We start from the raw sequence: 20103 nt of genomic DNA on the forward strand, positions 1-20103 counted from the left end.
TCTCATTATTTTAACTTCAATGAACACACATGCAAATAATCATATTAAATTTAATGGTACACTTAAAGCTTTGCTCTTAATGTCTTTCCAGTGTAAGGGCAGATTTCTACCTCCCAGGAAATACTCTGCCCTCAGTGCTAGGGAAAACCATCTTCCTCATCTTCAAAATCCCTTGGTGCCCCAGAAATAGCTTATTTAAACCAGCCATTTTCCGCAAAGCTCACTGACCTGCTGTGATCCATCGCCATTCACGATGTGAGGCATCATGGCTACCTCCCCGTTCAGCAACGGTGGCAGCTCCAGCGGAATTTGGTCGGTCATCATCATTGTGACGTACATTCATGGAGAATTTTCCTCAACGGGCTTCCTGCAAGAGAAACATCAGTTAAAGACCCTGGAAAACCCACTTGTACTTTACAAGGTCACAGACATCCGCGTGGATTTTTGCCGTTAAGGTAGCAGAATACCTGCTTTTTTAACAGGATGCGTACGGGAATTTGAGGCACCAAACAGAGGTTTTAGCTGTTGGATCAAGAACATGGAAAGTCAAGTTTCCATGCAAGACTTCCAAAAAACCCAAGTAGCCAGACTACTCTTTCCCATGATTATAGTCCCCAGCCCTCATCGCACAGCTGAAAAAGGTAAGTTCTGAGCCACTTTGAGTGAGACTTGCTCTGTTCCTAAAAATCCGCGTCCTGCTACCACAGCTCTTGGAACTACATCACCTGCATGGTTAAGACGTTACATTGGTTTCATTCAATACCCACAGTTCAAAGCTCAACACCTTTCTTTTCTTCTCAGGGCCCTGTAAACAGGGAGAACTGCCACCTGTAACACAAGAGCAGGCGCCTGATTTCCACTGAATCACGATCCAAAGGAGAAAGGTTTTATCGGTAGCAGGAGGCACAGCACATCCCCATGCTCTAACCACCTTGCGCTATACAGAGGACAACAGAGTAGGATGGAAAATCTCACTTAAAAATTTGTGAAGAATCGCACAGCACACCCTCCCCCTTCACAGCTAATTGATGTGATATGTAAGCATCGCTAAAACCACGGGAGATCGCTTTGTAAAAACAAGTCTTAATTCAGCATTAAGAGTACCATCATACTGTTTTATGGGGCAATAATCCAGTTCTTTAGTGAATAAAATGGATGACCTAATCACATAATTTATCTAGAGTTCTGCACAAGAACTCCTAAGCAAAGCAACCTTACAAATCCAGCACTGATCACCAGAGAATGCCAAAGTCCTCCCAATAACCTCATATACATCACAAATTCAAGTTAGAAAAAAAATATGCAGTGACTTAGGTGACTGGTAACAGCCAGGTAATCAGAGCACAAGACCACCAGAGTATAGAGAGGGGAATTTTTGGCAGAGAGCAAGAGGGATATCCCTGCTCACGAGGAAAGCGTTGTGGGATCTAGTATTTACATGGAGCGCTTGACCTCAGGGCCATAAACCAAGAGTTGAATTCATCTGCTCCAGAGGGGACGAAGGGCTGAGCCAACCTCACCAGGGCTGGAGCACGCAGGTCCACCGACTCCACAGGCTGCAAACCTAACACCCCCATACCTGCTCTGCCCCCGGGTGCTGCCAGGATTTAACTTTACATTTCAAAAATACTGATCAGAACCATCAGCCTGACCAGGAGCTGGTACTCCAGCTGCTGAAGAGGACCACTTGTGTGATTTCAAAGCAATGCCGGTGCCCACACAGACTGAATCACATCCATCCTTTCATTCTTATCACACGGGCCCCCTTCACATCTGAGTAGTACCGGAAGACTAAAAGTGCATTGTTTTTCCAAAGATGTGCAAACTTTGCCCCATTACCTTCCACCATACACCTCAAGACCAGCATTTTAATTTAACTCAGTACCAAATTTAGCACGACTCTCACAGCTCTCTCCAATATTCTCATCGTGTGAAAACACCACTTTTCTTGTCATCGCTTCACTGAGATAAAAACAGAGGCAATCTATTTTCATCCACCTTTAAATGAAATCCCTCCTTTTACTTGAGAGACAATTACAGGACAGAAGTTCTCAGAAAGCTTGAGGCACAGTTGTCAAGATGATGGTACATCCACAGTCAGGTCTTGGGTCCCATCTCCTGTCTGCACCAACTGCTTTGTTCCAGAGCCTGGCAGTGGTTTAGTCCTACCATCACCACTACCCTGAGTAGCCTGTCCTGCAGCACATACACCCACGGAGTAAGGACTCTTACTAAACACTCCTGCAGTCCACAGGACGACACATCTGTCAGTGACCAAAGCTTAGTCATTCAAAGCTCCGACCCAAACGTTACATAGGCTACAGAAATCTGTCCGACAGCCCAGAAACTTTGCTCAATGCATTTTCCTCCTGAAGTTTTGCAATATTTGGAGCTTTTTCCTAAACTTTTTGGTTTTCATTACTTCACAGTCGGAGGTTTTCTTTTTGAGAAAGATCCATGTCCACAACCAATATTCATAGGTGACGGGGTTTGGGAGGGGAAGGAGGGGGACGGTGTGATTTGGGGTTTTTGGGGCTTTGTTTGTTTAAAATTATGAGGAAGAAGAGAACATGTGAGTTTTTGAACTATTTCTTAAATGCTTGGGATTAAGGAAAGGACTGAAAAAGCCTGATACTGAACACCAGTGAGAACATCGGAGTTAGTAGCTTTCAATGGAGACAGACTGGTTTAGTCAATCATCAGTTGTACCTCGAACTACACTGGTTATACATGTAGTTATGTATCTATAGTTTTTGTGTGTATATATATGTTCATATAGAAATAAATAAAGAATTTAAATGAATGCAATGTTCATAGGAACTACTTTAAACCCATGCAAAACAATACTCCCTTCCTCCAAATAAATGACATGTTCCTCTAGTCCGAATCTAAAAGCCACAGCTCTAATGGAGTTTAAGCATCACGTCGATGCTATTTTCTTAAGGAAAAAAAGCCAGATCATAGCTTGAAGCTACATATTTTCCTAATAATATTTCCATTCCAGGCACAACAACCAATATGTTGACATTTATTTGCTACATGTCATTATTTAAAGTTTTACAGCTGCATTCCTTTTGCTTTATTAATGGTTTGTCACTACAGCCATGTCTACACTTGCCTCACTTTAAAGGGGGGGAAAAAAATAAAAAGAAATAAAAAAGGCTTCCTTTATTTATCAGGCCTGGTACAAGCCCTCCAGAGGTAATGCCAGCAGCAGGACTGGCTACAAAGCACAGCTGGCCACAGGCATTATTTTTTAGCGGTATTTCACATAGATGTACTCCATGCAGTTAGATGACATGGGGTTAAAACATCTACCATGAGACTGGCAGACTTCACACCAAAGCCAAATCCTTTGGAAAAGGCTTCACGCACTTTTTTAGCTTATTTGCTCATCCATCCTACTTAAAACAGATTTATTCACCACACATTCACACCCCTCCTAAAGCCTAGCATCTCCCCTACAGGGGATGCCCACATGAGCAAACTTGATTAATGCAAAGAAGGTGAGGTCTGAATACAAGTACTTTTTTTTTTTCCCCCCCTGTAAATTCAGGAACATCGCTGGAAGAAAACACCAGACAAGGACTCAAAGAACCAGGTCACATTTCAGGATATAAAAACCCTTCCTTAGCTAAAACATGAACTGCCAAATACTAACCCACAGCTTTTTTTTTCAGGTCCTAACTCAAATTTGGGGTTTTGTCTAGAAAGCTGACTATATTTAAATTTAAAAGAGATATTTCCTGCGCGTCTACATTCCCTAGGTTTGGCCGGGACTGACCACAGCAACGCCAACATGGAGCAAGAGGCTGCATCTCCCTGCCTAGCTACCTCCAGGAATACGGGAAATCACAGCTTCCCATCTTACTGTGGAGAAAGGAAAAAGAAATAACCATCCAAGTTTGATGTTTCTCTCCCCAAACCAAACTTCCAAACCTTTTGATGTCTGCAAGTTACTGTTACAGACCTGATTTTCATTTTGGTACTGCAGTCTTCCACTGATCACTGAGATGACTCCATTTCCTTAAATTAATTCAATATGGGAATTACTAATACATAAATTAGTTGCACATGGCACTAGAGAGAAAATTAAAACACACAGAAGAACAAAATGTAACTATCTAAAAAACAATGTCCATGTATGGTAAATTAATATGACCCAACAAGTTACGTCAGAGTTCTCCTGAAATTCCAAAAGGAGTGTGAACCACATCAAGATACCAGTCTCATCCTTTTCCTAGAAGGTTTTACCCATTCTATTAATGGGGGTATAAGCCAAGAACATTTTTCTTTTGGGGATTTATTTCCCCACCACCACCACCTTCTGTCTTAGAACCTGGCAAAACCAAGAGGAGTTCTGAGTATTCAAGTGCTGTGACCGCTCTCTGCAAAGGCTAAATTTTATTTCCCTGCAGCAGACCATTAAAAGTTACTGAACACAACGTTCTGCTTTTGTAATTCTAGCTGATCCTGATAAAAAAGTTGTACTAAGATGACAGACAGCTTTCCGATACCTAGTGGAGCCATGTGTCCTGGTTTATTTAATGTTCAACAAAAATCCAGTACTAAATGCTCATTTGCACTCGTGCAGTGCTTGCTTAGGGTTATTCCGTCTGATTAGAAAAGAACATACTGCATAGAGAGTAAGAAGGTACTCCACCTTCTATCCTAGCATTACTATAGAAAAGATTTGAAACACTTACAGTATAAAACTTTAGAAGGAAGAATTTTCTCTTTCCAGCCTAAAAAAAAAAAATCCTTACAATTTCAACGAGATGAAGCTTATACACAGAAGTGCACGCGCACATATACACACAGACCCAAACGCTGCAAAACTCCTCAGATTTTCTACAGTACTTGTCCTTGAGCATGATATGAATTTGTCCATGGCCCAGCGGTGACCACAGCCCCTCCTGGCCACCAGCCACATCGCTGAACGGGACCGTCCATTTCTCAAACTGCTTCCCATGGGATTAAGCTCAAACGCTATTCAGCAATGGCAACCATCCGAGAACGCCAGAGGCCCGCTGTTGCTCAACCTTCCCTTCCTAAATTTAGGATAAATGTCTTAATTGTCATCATCAGGAACCATAAGCTATCCTGCCTTTATAACAAACCCCAGAAGTTACATGGTGTTGGTACGTATGGTACACACGTGTCCAGGCCCCCTCAAGAAAATTAACCCAAGGCATTCCTTGTAAAGACCACTCAGACATTGAGAGGGGTGTTGAAGATGACAGAATCTATTACCCCCGATAAAACGGTTTTCTTGAAATAGAATTAGTGGAGAAAATTTCTTGGAAATCATAAAACACATCCCATTGAGGTTGGGGGGAGAAGGAAAGGCTTGTGTCAGAACCATATATTTTTATTATTTTTTTTTTTTAGTATCAGGTTATGTAGTCTAAAATGAGCTCCTTTCTACCGTTATTTTATTTATATATGCATGTATTATATGAGCCCCTCTTCTACCATTCTGCATGTAGTAGGTGATCTTCTCCGATGAGTGCAACAACTGCTGTGCAAGAGAAGTAATCCAACCCCTCAGGAACTTCCTTGGTAGCTTACAACGCTAGTTCAGGTCTGATATCAAAAGTCAAACCCTTTCGCTGATATAACTCATCTAATGACCAGAAGTCACTTAAAATGCAACCGTTTCTAGCCCCTACCAGCCGTTTTCCCTGGCTTGTCTCAGGGCAAGCCAGGTTCTGCAACAAAGACGTTCAGAAATCGGTAGTTGTCTGACCACAGAAGGCAAGTATGTGTGGTATCTGATCTGCGTCCTCCAAACCGCATCCTAGTAACGCGACCAGCCCAAGCCCTACACCGTCATCTGCACGGTTAGTTTGCACGTAGATGGGTTCCCCCATCCAGTGCGCTGTATTGACCTTCAAAAATACTTGCGTTGTTGTAACTGGGGCTAAGGGAAGTAAGAGTGGCTTGAAGTGCTTTTGCCATGGTTAAAAAATACGTATGGAGTCACGGGCTCATGCCCACTCAGCACCATTGAGAAATCAAACACAGGTTTAGAAACACAGGCCCCGAAAACAGGGAACACGCAAGTACTTCTAGAAGACATCTCACTTTTGGAAAGAAATACAATGAAATGCAATGAGAATAAGAAAATCCTTCTGCGTTTGCAGCAGCCGTTACCTGCAGCACATGTTATTCTTCTTCCATAAAAAGAAATTTGCTATTTTCCAGGAGTTTGTACATGGAATAGAAGTACCATATCAAGGCCTGGTATATCAAATTATATCACTGCTGATCATTACACAATTGAAGAAACTGGTGCTTTTTCCAGACATATTCTGAACGAATTCAAAAATAGCTAGGAGAGAAAGATAACTAGGAAAAAAAAAATTGTACACGCATATTCAGACACTAAGAATTTAAAAGGAACACATGACCCACTAGGAAGGCTCCGAATGAGAAGCGCTGCTTCTGCACGTTCCTGTTGATCCTGGTGTTTGCATGCAAGAGATGAAAGAGCACACGCACGGCCCCATTCTCCTACTGTATCTTCTACTGCACACGTTGAAATTTAAGATTAATTAAAACATACATAACGCAATTATATTTTCACTGAAAAGCAGAGCGGTAAATATAGCTGCTTTCAAGAGACTCTTGCCATGGCTTGCCACTTGAATTCAAAAAGGAGTGGTAATAATTGCTCATGTAGAAAAGCCTCTTGAGACATGAGCAGTACCTGGAGGTATGCACACAGATGGTTGGTCAAGGCACAAACAGTCTGGAATTTGTCTTGTCTGATGTGCGTTCATTAGTTTAGTTAAATCACATCCGTCTGAAAGAGCGATCGAAACCTGAAAGCATTCTTTCGCTGTTTAATTGCAAGCAAGGTAGATTAATTTGAAAGCATCCAAACAGACGGGCTTCTTCGTAACAATTTTGGAGAAATACACGCGATTTAAAAAATCTGTTATGACAAAAGAAAACAGATTAGAGGGAATGCATACCTACAGAGCTCACTGGCATTTTATGAAGAGGTAGTAAAATGCCTGCCGCTTGTTCTCTGTGCCACTTCACAGACAAGGCCACCAGGAGCTGAATCCTATCTCCAGCAAGCTGAAAAGCATGAACATCCTCTCAAAATTTAACCACCGTAATTAATTGGTGGGTTTATTCCCCTCTAGTTTATTTTTATTTTAAATAAAAACACTTTTCAATGTCCATGGTACATTTCATGTCTAAAAGAGAAATTATCAGCAGTATTCAATTCTATAGGGGATGAGGAAAGTGAACAGTGTTATTCCCCCACACTGGTGTGAGATTATTAAAGCAGTTATCCAGACAGCAATGATAAAAGGAGATTTTTCAGTATTTTGCTTTTATTTAGGCCTATAATTTGACCTCATTTTTGCAAGATTTGAAACTCCATTTTTTTAAAGAACAGCAATTTTGCAATGCAGCCAGCTGCATACCTCTCAGGAAATGTTTGCAATTTAGGAACAGACAAACTATTATAACAAAAACAAAAAAAACCCCACACAAACACAAAAACAAACAAAAAAAAGGTTTCTATCTCATCTCAGCCTTGGGATGAAATGGAATAACCAAATAACTTTAAACACATACCAGAACCGAGCATCAGGAATGGGGAGATCAGGTCAAACAGCATCAGGCAGGAGTGTCTTACTTCGTAAGGCAAGTACAACTCATCAGCATGTAATAGCTCTGATGAAATACCAGAATAAAGCAAGCTGGTACACAAAGGGGTCTTTTACCAAAGGAAAACGTCACGCCACTAGTTGGTTTTCCCCCCCCGGTTTTCCGGAGGGGAATCTTGTGAAAACTTGTGTAGGAAAAGCCAGCCCACCCTCCTCTCACCCTTGCACGTGCCCCCAAGGCAGTCATATTCGGGCAAAAACGTAACGGTGCTAGGTGTAAGGGAATAAATACATCAGAAGTGAAATAGATCTCCAAAAATTTTATTAAGCTTCTATTAGCTACGGCGGAGCAGAAAGTCACGGGCAGACGAGCTAATCCAATGGCTCCACAGCCTTCTTACTTCTACAAATAGCTTTACAGCAGCAAATTCATCTGCTGCTCAAAATCAATTCTAAAACACGCACACACTCCGCAGTTACAGCCTGCATTGCTGCCATAACAGCAAGCTACACAGAGAAAATTTGTATACAACTCACTCTCACCGTTTAGGTTTTTCTGTGCTTTTTCTTTAATCTAAAAATTAAAGTCAGTCATTTTGGCTATTTAGATTCTTTTCCTTCTTCCAAGTCTTTACAGCTTTCTTTCCTCGCCTTCCTCCATATTAATCACAACAGATAAAGGGGACTCACCAGGGATATAGTTGCAAAAATAGAAGAGTTTTTAGCAGGCACACAATTCTCACAGTATTTCACAGCACTTCTTCCAAGCAGCAATAGGCTGAGGTTAACTCTTCTTGCACAATGGCGGCCAATTATTATTCTTCCACAATTTTTTTTTGTTTTGTTGGGTTTTTTACATTTTTCATTTGAGCTTTTTACATTTAAAAAATGTCTAGTTATAAAATTTGCTCCGGCACAATTTGCTTTAAATAACAACTACTTTAAACATTATTTTTTTAAAAGGGAAATTAATTTATGCAATTCCAAAAATACAAGCAGTAATCAACATTTCAAACTAATTAGCTCCCACTTGTCCACCCTCACAGAAACATTTGAGTAAGAGAGTTCTGGATGCTTATCAATACGCAACTGCGCTCAGCATCTCTGTGCTTTTCTAGAAAAGACCACAAGCCACATCCAAGAGGACGGGCACGAAGCAGGACTGTTCTGTTCCACTGACATCCTCCGCTGCTCAGCAGAAGACAGAGCTCTTCCAGCTGCGGTCCCTCTGCGTGCCAGGGCGAGGACCGGAGGATGACAGTGCCCCGACAGCTCTCCATCCCACAGCACAAACCGCTCCCCTAAGGGCAAAGAGCCATTTTGTGCAACAGAGACAGCACCACATGTTTCCTAACTGAATTATAATTCTTCTCAGGTTCTCTGCACTCTGTATTGCCTTTGACAAAAGCAATTGGTAAATGACACTCACAACATCACCAGAGTCGGTACGCTTAAACACTGTTTCAAACAAATACCAAGTTATTCCAACTATTTGCTTGAGGAAGAACAAACCCTCCAATCCAGACCTACACCTACAATTTGAGCCCCGATCCTGCAGACATTAGCACTCAGGTACATCTTTATGCACTCTTAATAGTTTTATTAGTGGCGTACCTAAGTACTGAACTCCTCCGGATCAGGGCTGTGACCCTGTGCACATGCCCAGGGACACACACAAAACCACACGAAGATAAGTTCTTGCACAATGGTGCAAGTCAGATAAGGCGTACGCTTCATCTGTTTGCTTTCTTCCTCCATTTAATAGCCAAAGTATTAATCATGGTTCAAGGTTGATAAGCATAGCATTTGGTGATAAATACCCTCCCCTTCAATTCTGCTCTCTCAAATAATAATCTCTCTGCAATAATATCACGAAGACCTTGATTATCTCTTCTAGAGTTCCTGTGCAGTAAAGAATCTACTGAAATCAATGGGGTGGGGGTTTTTTACCACTAACTAAACTATCAAAGAAAAAAAAAAAAGGGTATCTATCATATCAATCTGCAGCACTTGAAAAGCACGCATACCAAATTCCACTTACAACAAGGTTTCAGCACACCTTTGTGCAAGGCAAACTTTTTTGTTGTCGCCATTCACTGCTAACCTGACTCCGGGCTGACGCTGTGCTGACAAAGTAGCTCATTGTGTTGTTGTGGGAAACGGCGTCGGAGAGATCTCCCATTCAGCCCTGGGATTCAAGAACAGGCATTCACACGGAGCGGCCGCTGCAAGGGAGCACCTCTGGATGGCTGCCGGAGAAGTTTCTCATGTAGAAGGAAAGTTGAACCCACTATTGTCATCGTGCTCGCAGGACTGAAGTGCCTAAACTGCACGATTTGCAAAAAAAAAAAACCCAAACCCCATCACTCTAGAACTTTTCAGCATCAGGAGAAAAAGTTCAAGTTTTGTTTCACCATCCCTCACTTTCACAGACCTAGAATAAAATTTGCAGGAGTTATTTTACTTTTCTGAACTGCTTCATGAAAATGAACATAGTATACTACCTAAGAAGGTTTCTCTTAATTTGAGATAAACAGGATTTTAAAAAAAAAAAAAACACCACACCAACTCAAAATCCACAAACAAAAAGCAAACCACACACACAAAATCATCAAATTATTATTCCATTTTCACCTGGGTAATTTTGGTATCCGGCACCTTACAGGAAAGAAGCCTCTCCTACCCCAGGTATCTGATTTTTATCTCCACCGATAATAAAGCATCAAGGAACCAAAACCACTGAATCTTTCAATGCAACAGAGAACTAAGGGGGGGGGGTTGTTTTGTTTTCTTTAAGGTGGGAAGACATAGAGTCTCCATTTATCTAGACAGAAAATGCTGAATCTCCATCGTACTGAATATGCCAACTGATGCAGCTGTAAAGCTCAGTTATCTATGAAATGGTTTAAAAGGGAAAACCTTTGGGGTTTGTTACCTGTCCAAAACAGGACACAGTTTGTAATGCAGACTGGAGGAGAAATTAAGTTCTGTTGATACAGCAGGAGACAGTCCAGTGGGGTTACCAGCACTCAGGTTGTCCTTATCCAATTTAATCCTGAATCCTTGCCCTTCTAACTAATTTAACTCCCGCTCTCCGCCAACTCATTCAGGCAATGGAAGGCTTAAAGTTATTCTCAACCAAAATAAATTGGTATTGTTCTTTGATAATAAGCACCACAGTGAAGTACCAGACAACTTGCACAATGAAATGGGAAACCAGCATTACTTTAATAAATTACACCCAAGCCAGCAGTGCTGGTTGAAAGGCGGCCGTGTGGCACAGAGCCAGGCAGGGAGATGCTCTCCTCTCCTCTCCGCCTGCCCTGGGAGCAGCCAAAAGGCAACAGCCCCAGTCCTGTAACTCCTAGCTATAGGAGTCACTCATTAATGAGTTATAAGTCTTTGTTAATTAAAATTTCCTAATGTTTCACCCATTGACTTCAATACTACAGCTTTCAGCGTTAGCAGAACATAGAGGTAGTAGCAGTGCGGAAAGGTTAACAACACACTTTACACTTCAGAAATTTTTCATCATGTGAAAAATAATTAGATTGATGAGAATTCTGCTAAATCCTAGAACAAGCAGCACACTCCTTCCAGTTCACAGCACATTGCTAGCCAAGCTCCTTTGGGAATAACCCCAAAAGGGTGAACCCAAATACAACCCATCGCTTCTGGTTCTTTGGGGTTTTTAATTACAAAGTAGCATCCAAAATATCCTACCCTACTGCTTTTAGCTCCAAAACAGGAGAAAACATTATGGCAGCTTGCTGTTAGCGTGAGCTTAGGCTGAAAGGCAGGAAAATAGAGAAACGAAGGAAGAAAACAATGTGTTCTTACACTAGGTCTGCAGACAGATACTCAGAGTTCGTCATTTCCTAAAATCTTGGAGGACATAGCTGTGACCATCCAAGCCTACACAGACTCCATTTCGGATAAGACAGTTGGCATTAACCTGCAGGCTCCCATTCCAAATTAATCTTTACGGAAGGCAGCTCGGGCGCTTCATGAGACACAGCCGGACACTCGTGCCTGGAGAGCAAGGGGGACAACGCTGCTGTGTGTTGGAGACCAGCCCCCACGCACGAGCAAGCTCACACAACTCTGGAGAAATAAATTTTAAAGATAAAGAATAATTACAGGGCCTCAGACGGCAACGCAAAGTTCTTTTGGGAGAGTCAAGAGGTGCGGATACAAGATGGTAATAAGAAACAGAAGCTGAGCGAGTGAAGGAAGGTAAACTTCCGCACAGTAATAATTTTTAATGCAAACGTATTATTTAATCAAAAAGAGGACAGTTATACTTCTTTGTGTTTGCCTATTGATACAATTACACACAGCGCCAACGAAGTCAATTAAACCCTTAAAACTGGTTAGCTTTCCACATCCTTTAAATGGCACAATTCTAGTCAAGCAAAAAAACTTAAAACAGACAAGCAGCAGAAAGCAAATCAACTTTCAAGCATCATGCAACATATAACTGCAGTTTCATTTTCCCTTGATGCACTTGGAGAAATTAATTTCCAAAACTGCATATCGAACTTCAAAGGTGCAAGAGTCTAGAGTCAATATTCAAATACATTTAAGAAACCCACCGAAAGGAAGAAGTTGTACTCCGTAGGGGGGAACCATGAGAAGGTTGGTCTTACTGAACATCGGTGGGTTTTTGATGGAGAGAAAAAAAGTTCCTGACTTAATAAGGCAAACATACTTTTATTTCTGCTCTGTAAGTGACATTCCCTCCCTCTCCCTGGCTCCGTAACAGCATCCCCAGCCCCACGGATGCAACACACTACTCCGGCAAAACAGCGGGGAACCGTAAACTCCCTGGCCCGCCTGCTGCGGAAAGCACGCTGCTGTCAAACCCCACGCTGAGAGCCCTTCCAGCCCGAAACGCTACCAAAGTTATTGAGCCTGCGTTTGTCCCGGGAGCATCTCACACCACCTGTACGGACACGCGTGGCCGTGACGAACAGGGAAGTGTCTCGCGTGGGCTGAGCGAAGGCATGTGGAAGCCAACATGGCCGTGCAGTGGGATTCCCCATCCGCTCCCGAGCCGTGGCACTGGAAGTCGGTACCACAGGCTCCATCCAACACACCTCTCCTCTCTCCACTATTTCCACAAAGAAATTTCATTCATTCCCCAGGTTGGCATAAATAACCTGCTTGCTACTCACAAACATGACGTAGATCCGTTGTACAAGCCTCAGAGTAACTAGCTTTAAGTATGCAAAAATGAAATCATCGTAACAAAGCGAGTTTATCTTTGGGTCCTTTTAAAGGAAATCATTTTGGCTTTTATGATGGCTCATGCTTATCTACCCAGTGATAAACAGTGATGCAACAACCGTTCACAGCATTTCAGTTTTCTGGAAAGTAGTATTAAAAAACAAAAAAAAAGAAAAAGAAACAAAAAACAAATCCCAAAAATATTTCATTTGTAATTCTAGCTGGAATTCAAAAATTAAAGTATTTGGGAAAGGCAGAGAAAAAAATAGCTTTCCATCTTAAAAAGATGCAAACCTGAATCTCAATAAATGGACTTTGACTTGGTTTGCATATGGGGTGGGGAAAAATGACCTGCAAAAAGGCAAGTGGTTTTGGAGGGTGGGGAGGAGGTACAAATAATACAGAATTCACAGAATTCCAATAAACAGGTGAGAACAAAATGTGCAAGTCACACAAACATAAGAAAATCCCCCTCAAAACTCTAGTTGAATGTGTCCAAACTGGAAAAAGACTGAACCTACGAGAAAGGCTAATTCTTTAAGCGTCTGTTTTCTACAGTATCTTGCATAAATATCAACCACCTCACCACCACCGCGTGTCCTGACAGTCTTCAGCGTTCAGCTTATCCTGGCCATGCACCTCGCTTTGCCTATTGCAGGAGAAATTCACACAAATCCTGATGGAGCAGAGAATATTACAGTACGTTTATGTCCTTTTAAAATTAAATCCACATCAAATATAGTATTTTTTATATATATATATCTCTCTCTATCTAAAGAAATTTTAAAAATTAAAATGGGGGTTGACAGCATCTTATCTTTGACAGTGGAAGCAGAAACTTCAGAATATCAGCAAAACCAGGAGTTAGTCTGAAGAGTTACGCAGACAGCCTGTTGGCATTAGCACAGGAGAAAGCTTTCCCAGTGAAATTTAGTTGCGCTCAATTTTACCTGAATGATATAACTGACACATGACCCAGCAAGATTTTATTCCACTGCTTGAACACCCAGGGCAGCGCTATCGAGGCATACTCTAGTTTGTGTGAATAAGTTGGAACACCCAGGCGCTATCACCGAAAGTACGGCACAATCTCGATTCTTTAATATTTACATTCTGACTTGTTTCAGTCGCGTTTTGGCAGCGCAGAGCAGTGCCCATACAGATACCCACCTTAACAATACAGCACACAGTTAATCAGTGACAAAAGCACACCCATTAACCCCAGGTGTTCTTCAGGCAAAAAGCTTCACACGTCTCTGAGATTCATGCAGGTCGCGTTTGTTCCCCCATTTCTAGGGGGAGGGTACATATTTTTCCATCATGCTAATATCCGGTTTAAAAAAAAAAAAAGTAAAATCAACTGATATTATTCTCTACCTACACCACAGCATATTCCTCTTGGGGCAGGGGAGGGAGATGCCATGTCAATGCAACAATTTTAATAAAGACTCTCAACAGTAATAGACCTGTGTAGAAAAAAGTGCTCCAGCTCTCTCGTGTGAACATCTTCCTCCTCCCACTTCACACTCCCTAATCACAACTCCGGGATGGTACAGAAAGACAGTCTGGGTGTTCAGAGTTGTTTTAACGCACTGAGGAGTCATAAGCAATGGAGCGTGCTGCAGGGAAAACCCCAACACCAGACAGCTGTTCAGCATCTCATCCTCCTCCTGATGCTCACTGAGGAAATTCCCTCATCCTTAATGAATTCTGACTAATTTTTTCCATTGCCTCAGATGAAACTTCAACCATAAGATTTTCTCTAATCTTCTTCTCTGTTCCTAGGCATTGCTGCATCAAGCCCTGTTGTGAATCATCTACATCGCAGATCGCTGGGCAGACCTCCGCACCATCCCGTAGATGCCAGAGACACCTTACACTTCATGAAGCAACTGCCTAGAGCACAACGTACATGAGTGAGTCCTACAGCTCTAGACCAAGAGATAATCATTGCCCACTGCAGTTTTAAATACTCAGAAATGAGTACTATGAAATTCAGCACCATTACAACTCACTTCACCCTCTGTACCTTCTCTGTTCAAGGAAGAGCAGAACAAGATTTATTATCATTTCTACCAGAAGCTCAATCTGCTACAACTTTTGTCTTTAAATTTGTAGCTGAAGAGACGGTGGATGCTCTGATTCTTCCTCCTTCTCATCCATATACATTAGTGGTGCAGAAATCTCAGAAGAGTACTTGGTCAGAAGTAATGAATGAGATATTCATTCTCACCTAAATTGAGCAGACTATAGCATGTTTATTATTAAGAACACACTGAGGTACATTAGTCTTGAAGGCTTTTTTGAACACTTCTTGAATTTATTAAATTAAGGAAAGTCACTTTGTTACTAGCAATTTCCTTCTTGTGACAAATACGAGTGGGTTGAGCCTCCTGTCTGTAAAATATGGAGAAGTACTTATGCTAATAATACACAAGAGAAAGCGGTAGTACAATCACCAACTGCATTCTGCTTATAGCATGAACGCTGAAGTATCGTTGGGTTGTAAGAGGATTAAGAATTTCTGAAGATTAACAGAAAACTGATAAAAAAATACGGAGACGTAACAGTATCTAAGAGCAGAGCTACTTGACCAGTAAACCAACAGACTTTCTAGACCAGCTAACGGACTGGAAACCCACTCTCAGAAATCGCCCTTCCCTCTAGGGAGGATCACTCTGGGAAAAACATGATTTAGTGCAGTTTAACATTATATACCAGCTGTCAGATCTATAACTGATACTACAACAGGGATCTACATTTGTCATTAAGTTACCACTGGGAAGCTGGTAATGTAGAACCAAAGCAAGTGAGCTCCCTATCCCAAATATAAATAGGTATGGCAGACAAAAGGATCAAGTTTTTATTTTAGACTTGATGTTAAAGTTAGTATCACACATAGTCAAACACAAGGTAGAGGTCGCAAAAAGATTTTTTTAAACCATATCAAAAAAACCCTAACGCGTGTCAAGAAGATATAAAGGTGCAGAACAGGTGCATAAAATTCACTGCTGGATCCAAACCTGCAGCATTTAAAGGCATGCCAGTGACCCCAAAACCAAAAAAGGTGGGTTATGTTTAGTACAGTAGCATCAGGCCACTGCTCATCAGTACAATAAGTCTGATCACTACTTTTACAGCTTCCTTGGCAGCTTTATCTCCTGCAGTCTACGTTCAGGGTCTTACTCTCCCCATACCTAATCACAGAGGTTTGCGATCATCACGTAAGTCACAAGATATGTACCTATATGCACATATATACATGTTCATCTACATAATGGGTACAACTACCTTCATTTATCTTAAGATCCTTAGAACGTTAAGCCACGTTCAGAAATAAGCGAGTTCAAAGAATTACTAAAGATGACAAAGCAAAGTGGTGAAGAGAGAAGAAAAATCTCAGTTTCTCCCTCTCGTTTTCCTGGTTTAACCTGCTACAAAAACCTGACAGTGTGTCCTTCAGTCGTAAAGCCCGGCATGCCTGCATCCCAAAGCCTTACACACACTCGCTTCAATAGAGCCGCACGCCGGGGAGCGCAGCTCCTGCCACTAGCACATAGCAAAGATTCCAGATCATTTTTGCACCACGACTAAAATGTTCTCATCAACTGGGATTTCTGTTATAACATGTTACTCCAGCCTCAAAAAGTGCAATCTCAGCATGACATATTCAGTGTTGTTTCTCTTGGGTGCTGGGGATGCAGAGAAAATGGGTTAAGAAGTTATAACACACACCATAATCCTCCTATTTCCAAAACCAAAGTCCAGCTATAAACCCGAAGAATGCCACAGATGTACCAAATTCTTTTTATTAGCATAAGGAAGACAGGAACAAGGGTACTTCGTTAATGCCTCCCCTCTTCATTACACTGGCTTCTTTCTGTAAGTTTTACTAAATTTCAAAATGCATGTTGCTAACCTGAAGATATATCTACAGGCAAAAGAATCCTTTATGAAAATACTTGTTGCTATGAACACCAAAAAAAAAAAAAAGGAAAAATTATGGTAAACAATAAATTCTCATTGTATTTAGTAGCTGCAGGTCTTTGTTAGAAACAGCTATCCCAGAATACGCAGCCACATTCATGAGATTGAGTGAATTCTATCTGAAGTTTACAGAAGGAAGCAAATACAAACATTCTTACAAAGGTATTTTCATAGCAGGAAGCTACAAGCACTTCTCTGCTGCTCCGGCGGCTGCTGACCCCACGGCACTGCAAGCAAACCCGGCAGTCAATGGGGGAGCAGGCACCAGCAACGCCGAGTACACTTTACTTTCACTACAGGATTAATCAGATCACAAACCACCAATTAAATCCTGCTTTATGATTTAGCCTTTAATTCATTACGAATGCAAAGGCAAAACATGCAACAGAGCCTGGTGGAAGTCAGTCTGGAGTGTTTTGCTCCTCCGGCTATCCCAGTCCCCAGGCTCAGCCCTCCTTGGAAGTAAACGCCTTTTTAATCACGATGTGCAAAAGTCTCTATTTTTTTTTTAAAGAATGTAATGGCCAATTGTGTACCTTGTTGACAGCGATAAATGCAAATCAGTGACTATTCAATATGCACCTCAGCATGCTGGTGGTTTACTGCTACATAAGATACCCATATCTTCTTGTTCTCCAAAGCTTTCCTACTTCTTCACTTAAGATGGGAAAACTAGAAACTTCTCATCATCTTCTGCAATGCACAAGTTTCCCTCCCCCCTTCCATTTTGTGGACTTTCTGCCAATAATATTGTTGAAAAATAAATTCTTGTGGACAGGAAATATCCTGAGCAAAGGATATCCAGCTTTATGATACTTAAAATATTACGCATTCCTTCTTATCTGTCATTGCGCAGGCCAGTTGTCGGCGTGCGAGCGGGTGTGTAACGCCTTCGGGCGGCCAGGAAGGGTCCCACGCATCCCCCTGCAGTGGCCCACACCTTCAGATAAACCAGCTCCTTCAGATTTCCTTAAGATTTCCCTTTCCTCTGTACTCAGCCGCAGCCATCGCACCGCGGTCCAAAGAGACGAGACGCAACGCGGCTTTCCAAGCAGTGCTGGCTATCAAGAGCACATCCTCTCCAACCTCTCCTGATAAGGTGCTTTAAAACATGCCCACGACCCTCATCTTAATGGCCTAATCTGATGTGGGTGGCCTGGCCTTTCAAGCGATCCCTTCATTTAATTTCCTCAACAACTGCACTCCACAAAAGCAAACATCCTGCCCCGTTCCCAGAGCCAGATCCCAGTTGTGGCAGGCAGCTGCCAGCAGCATGGGCAGGAGGGGAGGGGGGACCAGCAGCACAGCTCCAGCCCATGCCGCAGACCTCGGCCGGCCGCCCTTGTTATGGAGCTGGTTCGTTCACTGGAATGGTCCAGAAGTTATGGCGACGGACACGTGGTTGTAAAAGAAAGTTTGTTCGGCAGGCCTTCAAGCAGCTGGCAGGGTGGTGGTGCTGCAGCCCTCAGTACCTATCCCACCCCGGAGCTGGGCTCCCCGTGCAACCAACCAGTAGTTGAACAAAAGCGTTAATAATTGGGTTTTTGGGGGCAACTGTGAGTATGCAGAAATCTTGAGCTTTTAATGAAGTCACCTAAATTGCATAATGGAGATAGCCATGTTAGAACATACTATGCAACTCTTCCCTGCTTGACCAGCTTCAAGCCCCAGTGAAACCATATCGAAAGCGATGATTCACATCTAACATTCTCTCAGTAGTCAGTAGCTTACGTTTCTCAACCAAAAGCAGGCAAATCTTGAAAATCACTCATATTCAACTCAGGATTCAATCCCTTCAAGGCATTCTGACTCTTAAGGAGCTTGCTGTCTCTTCCTATGAGGAGGACGGCCAACACCCAAAGCTAAACGCAGAGGGGCAGTTGAGGTAAAGCCACCCCTGCCATCTCCCGAACAAGGGCGGCTGTTCAATGAAAGAAAGCATTTCAAGAAAGGAAAGCAAAAATCCTGACAGCACAAAACTGCAGCCATGACACTTGGATCTTTTTAAAATACATTTCTCTAAAGGTTTTAAAGTGCCATTTATCATTCTTCTAATAAACAGACATCCAGATCTATGCAACAAACAGTACATCCGCTTTACATCTTTCCCAGTCTTTATTTCAGTACCACTTTTTTATGTATCTTGTCTGAACACCAGATGCTTGTACACATTCAGGCTTCAGTCAGCACTGCAGTGACTAGAAATATTAGACTAATATATTTTATAGCCACAGCATTATTTCTTCAACGTTCAATACCCACGATCACGATTTACTCAAATTGTGACTGCCCACTCACCTCATGACAGCTCCCACATGAAGCCTACTGGCTTCCGGGCAGAATTCACGCCGCTGGATTACACGATACCTTTGGGACCACCCTGCCGTCCCACCACCGATCCTCCAAAGTCACTGAACTAGTGGGTCTGAACATTTAAAAGCCAAGAAACCAAGCCGTTCCCAGGGCGAGTACCTACGTTAGGCATTGCCAATGTGTTGGGTTTGCGTGGCAGGGTTTTGGCGGCGGGGGGGGCTACAGGGGTGGCTTCTGTAAGAAGCTGCTAGAAGCTCCCCCTGTGTCTGATAGAGCCAATGCCAGCCGGCTCCAAGACAGGCCCGCCGCTGGCCAAGGCCAAGCCAATCAGCGCCTCTGTGATAACATATTTAAGAAGTAGAAAAACACTTAGAGAGAGAGAGCTTTTGCAGCCGGAGAGAGGAGTGAGAAGATGTAAGAAACTCTGCAGACACCAAGGTCAGTGCAGATGGAGGGGGAGAAGGAGCTCCAGGCGCCGGAGCAGAGATCCCCCTGCAGCCCGTGGTGAAGGCCATGGTGAAGCAGGCTGTCCCCCTGCAGCCCATGGAGGAAGGATGAGGGGGTGTAGAGATTCCACCTGCAGCCCGTGGAGGACCCCACGCCAGAGCAGGTGGAGGCACCTGAAGGAGGCTGCGGCCTGTGGGAAGCCCACGCTGGAGCAAGTTCCAGGCCGGACCGGTGGACCCATGAAGAGGGGAGCCCACACCGGAGCAGGTTTGCTGGCAGGACTTGTGACCCCGTGGGGGATCCCACGCTGGAGCAATTTGCTCCTGAAGGTCTGCACCCCGATGAGAGGGACTCCATGCTGGAGCAGGGGAACGATGAGAGGAGTCCTCCCCCTGAGGACAAAGAAGCGGCAGAAACACCGTGAGATGAACTGACCATAACCCCCACTCCCCGTCCCCCTGTGCCGCTGAGGGGGGGAAGGTTGAAGCCGGGAGCG

The 20103-nt window shown here is 42.9% G+C and overlaps 1 protein-coding gene across 4 annotated transcripts in view; it reads right to left on the reverse strand.

Annotated features, from left to right (window-relative positions):
• FNDC3B (fibronectin type III domain containing 3B) overlaps positions 1-20103 on the reverse strand; it is a 206249-nt gene that overhangs the window by 164155 nt on the left and 21991 nt on the right. For all 4 annotated transcript variants that reach the window (XM_054834918.1, XM_054834919.1, XM_054834916.1 and 1 more), the window contains exon 2: positions 229-367. In XM_054834918.1, the coding sequence (XP_054690893.1) occupies positions 229-339 (111 nt within the window). In that variant the 5' untranslated portion in view covers positions 340-367. The remainder of the gene's footprint in view (positions 1-228; positions 368-20103) is intronic.

The sequence above is a fragment of the Grus americana genome, chromosome 9, assembly GCF_028858705.1.
Source record: "Grus americana isolate bGruAme1 chromosome 9, bGruAme1.mat, whole genome shotgun sequence".
In the NCBI taxonomy this organism is placed as follows: domain Eukaryota; kingdom Metazoa; phylum Chordata; class Aves; order Gruiformes; family Gruidae; genus Grus; species Grus americana.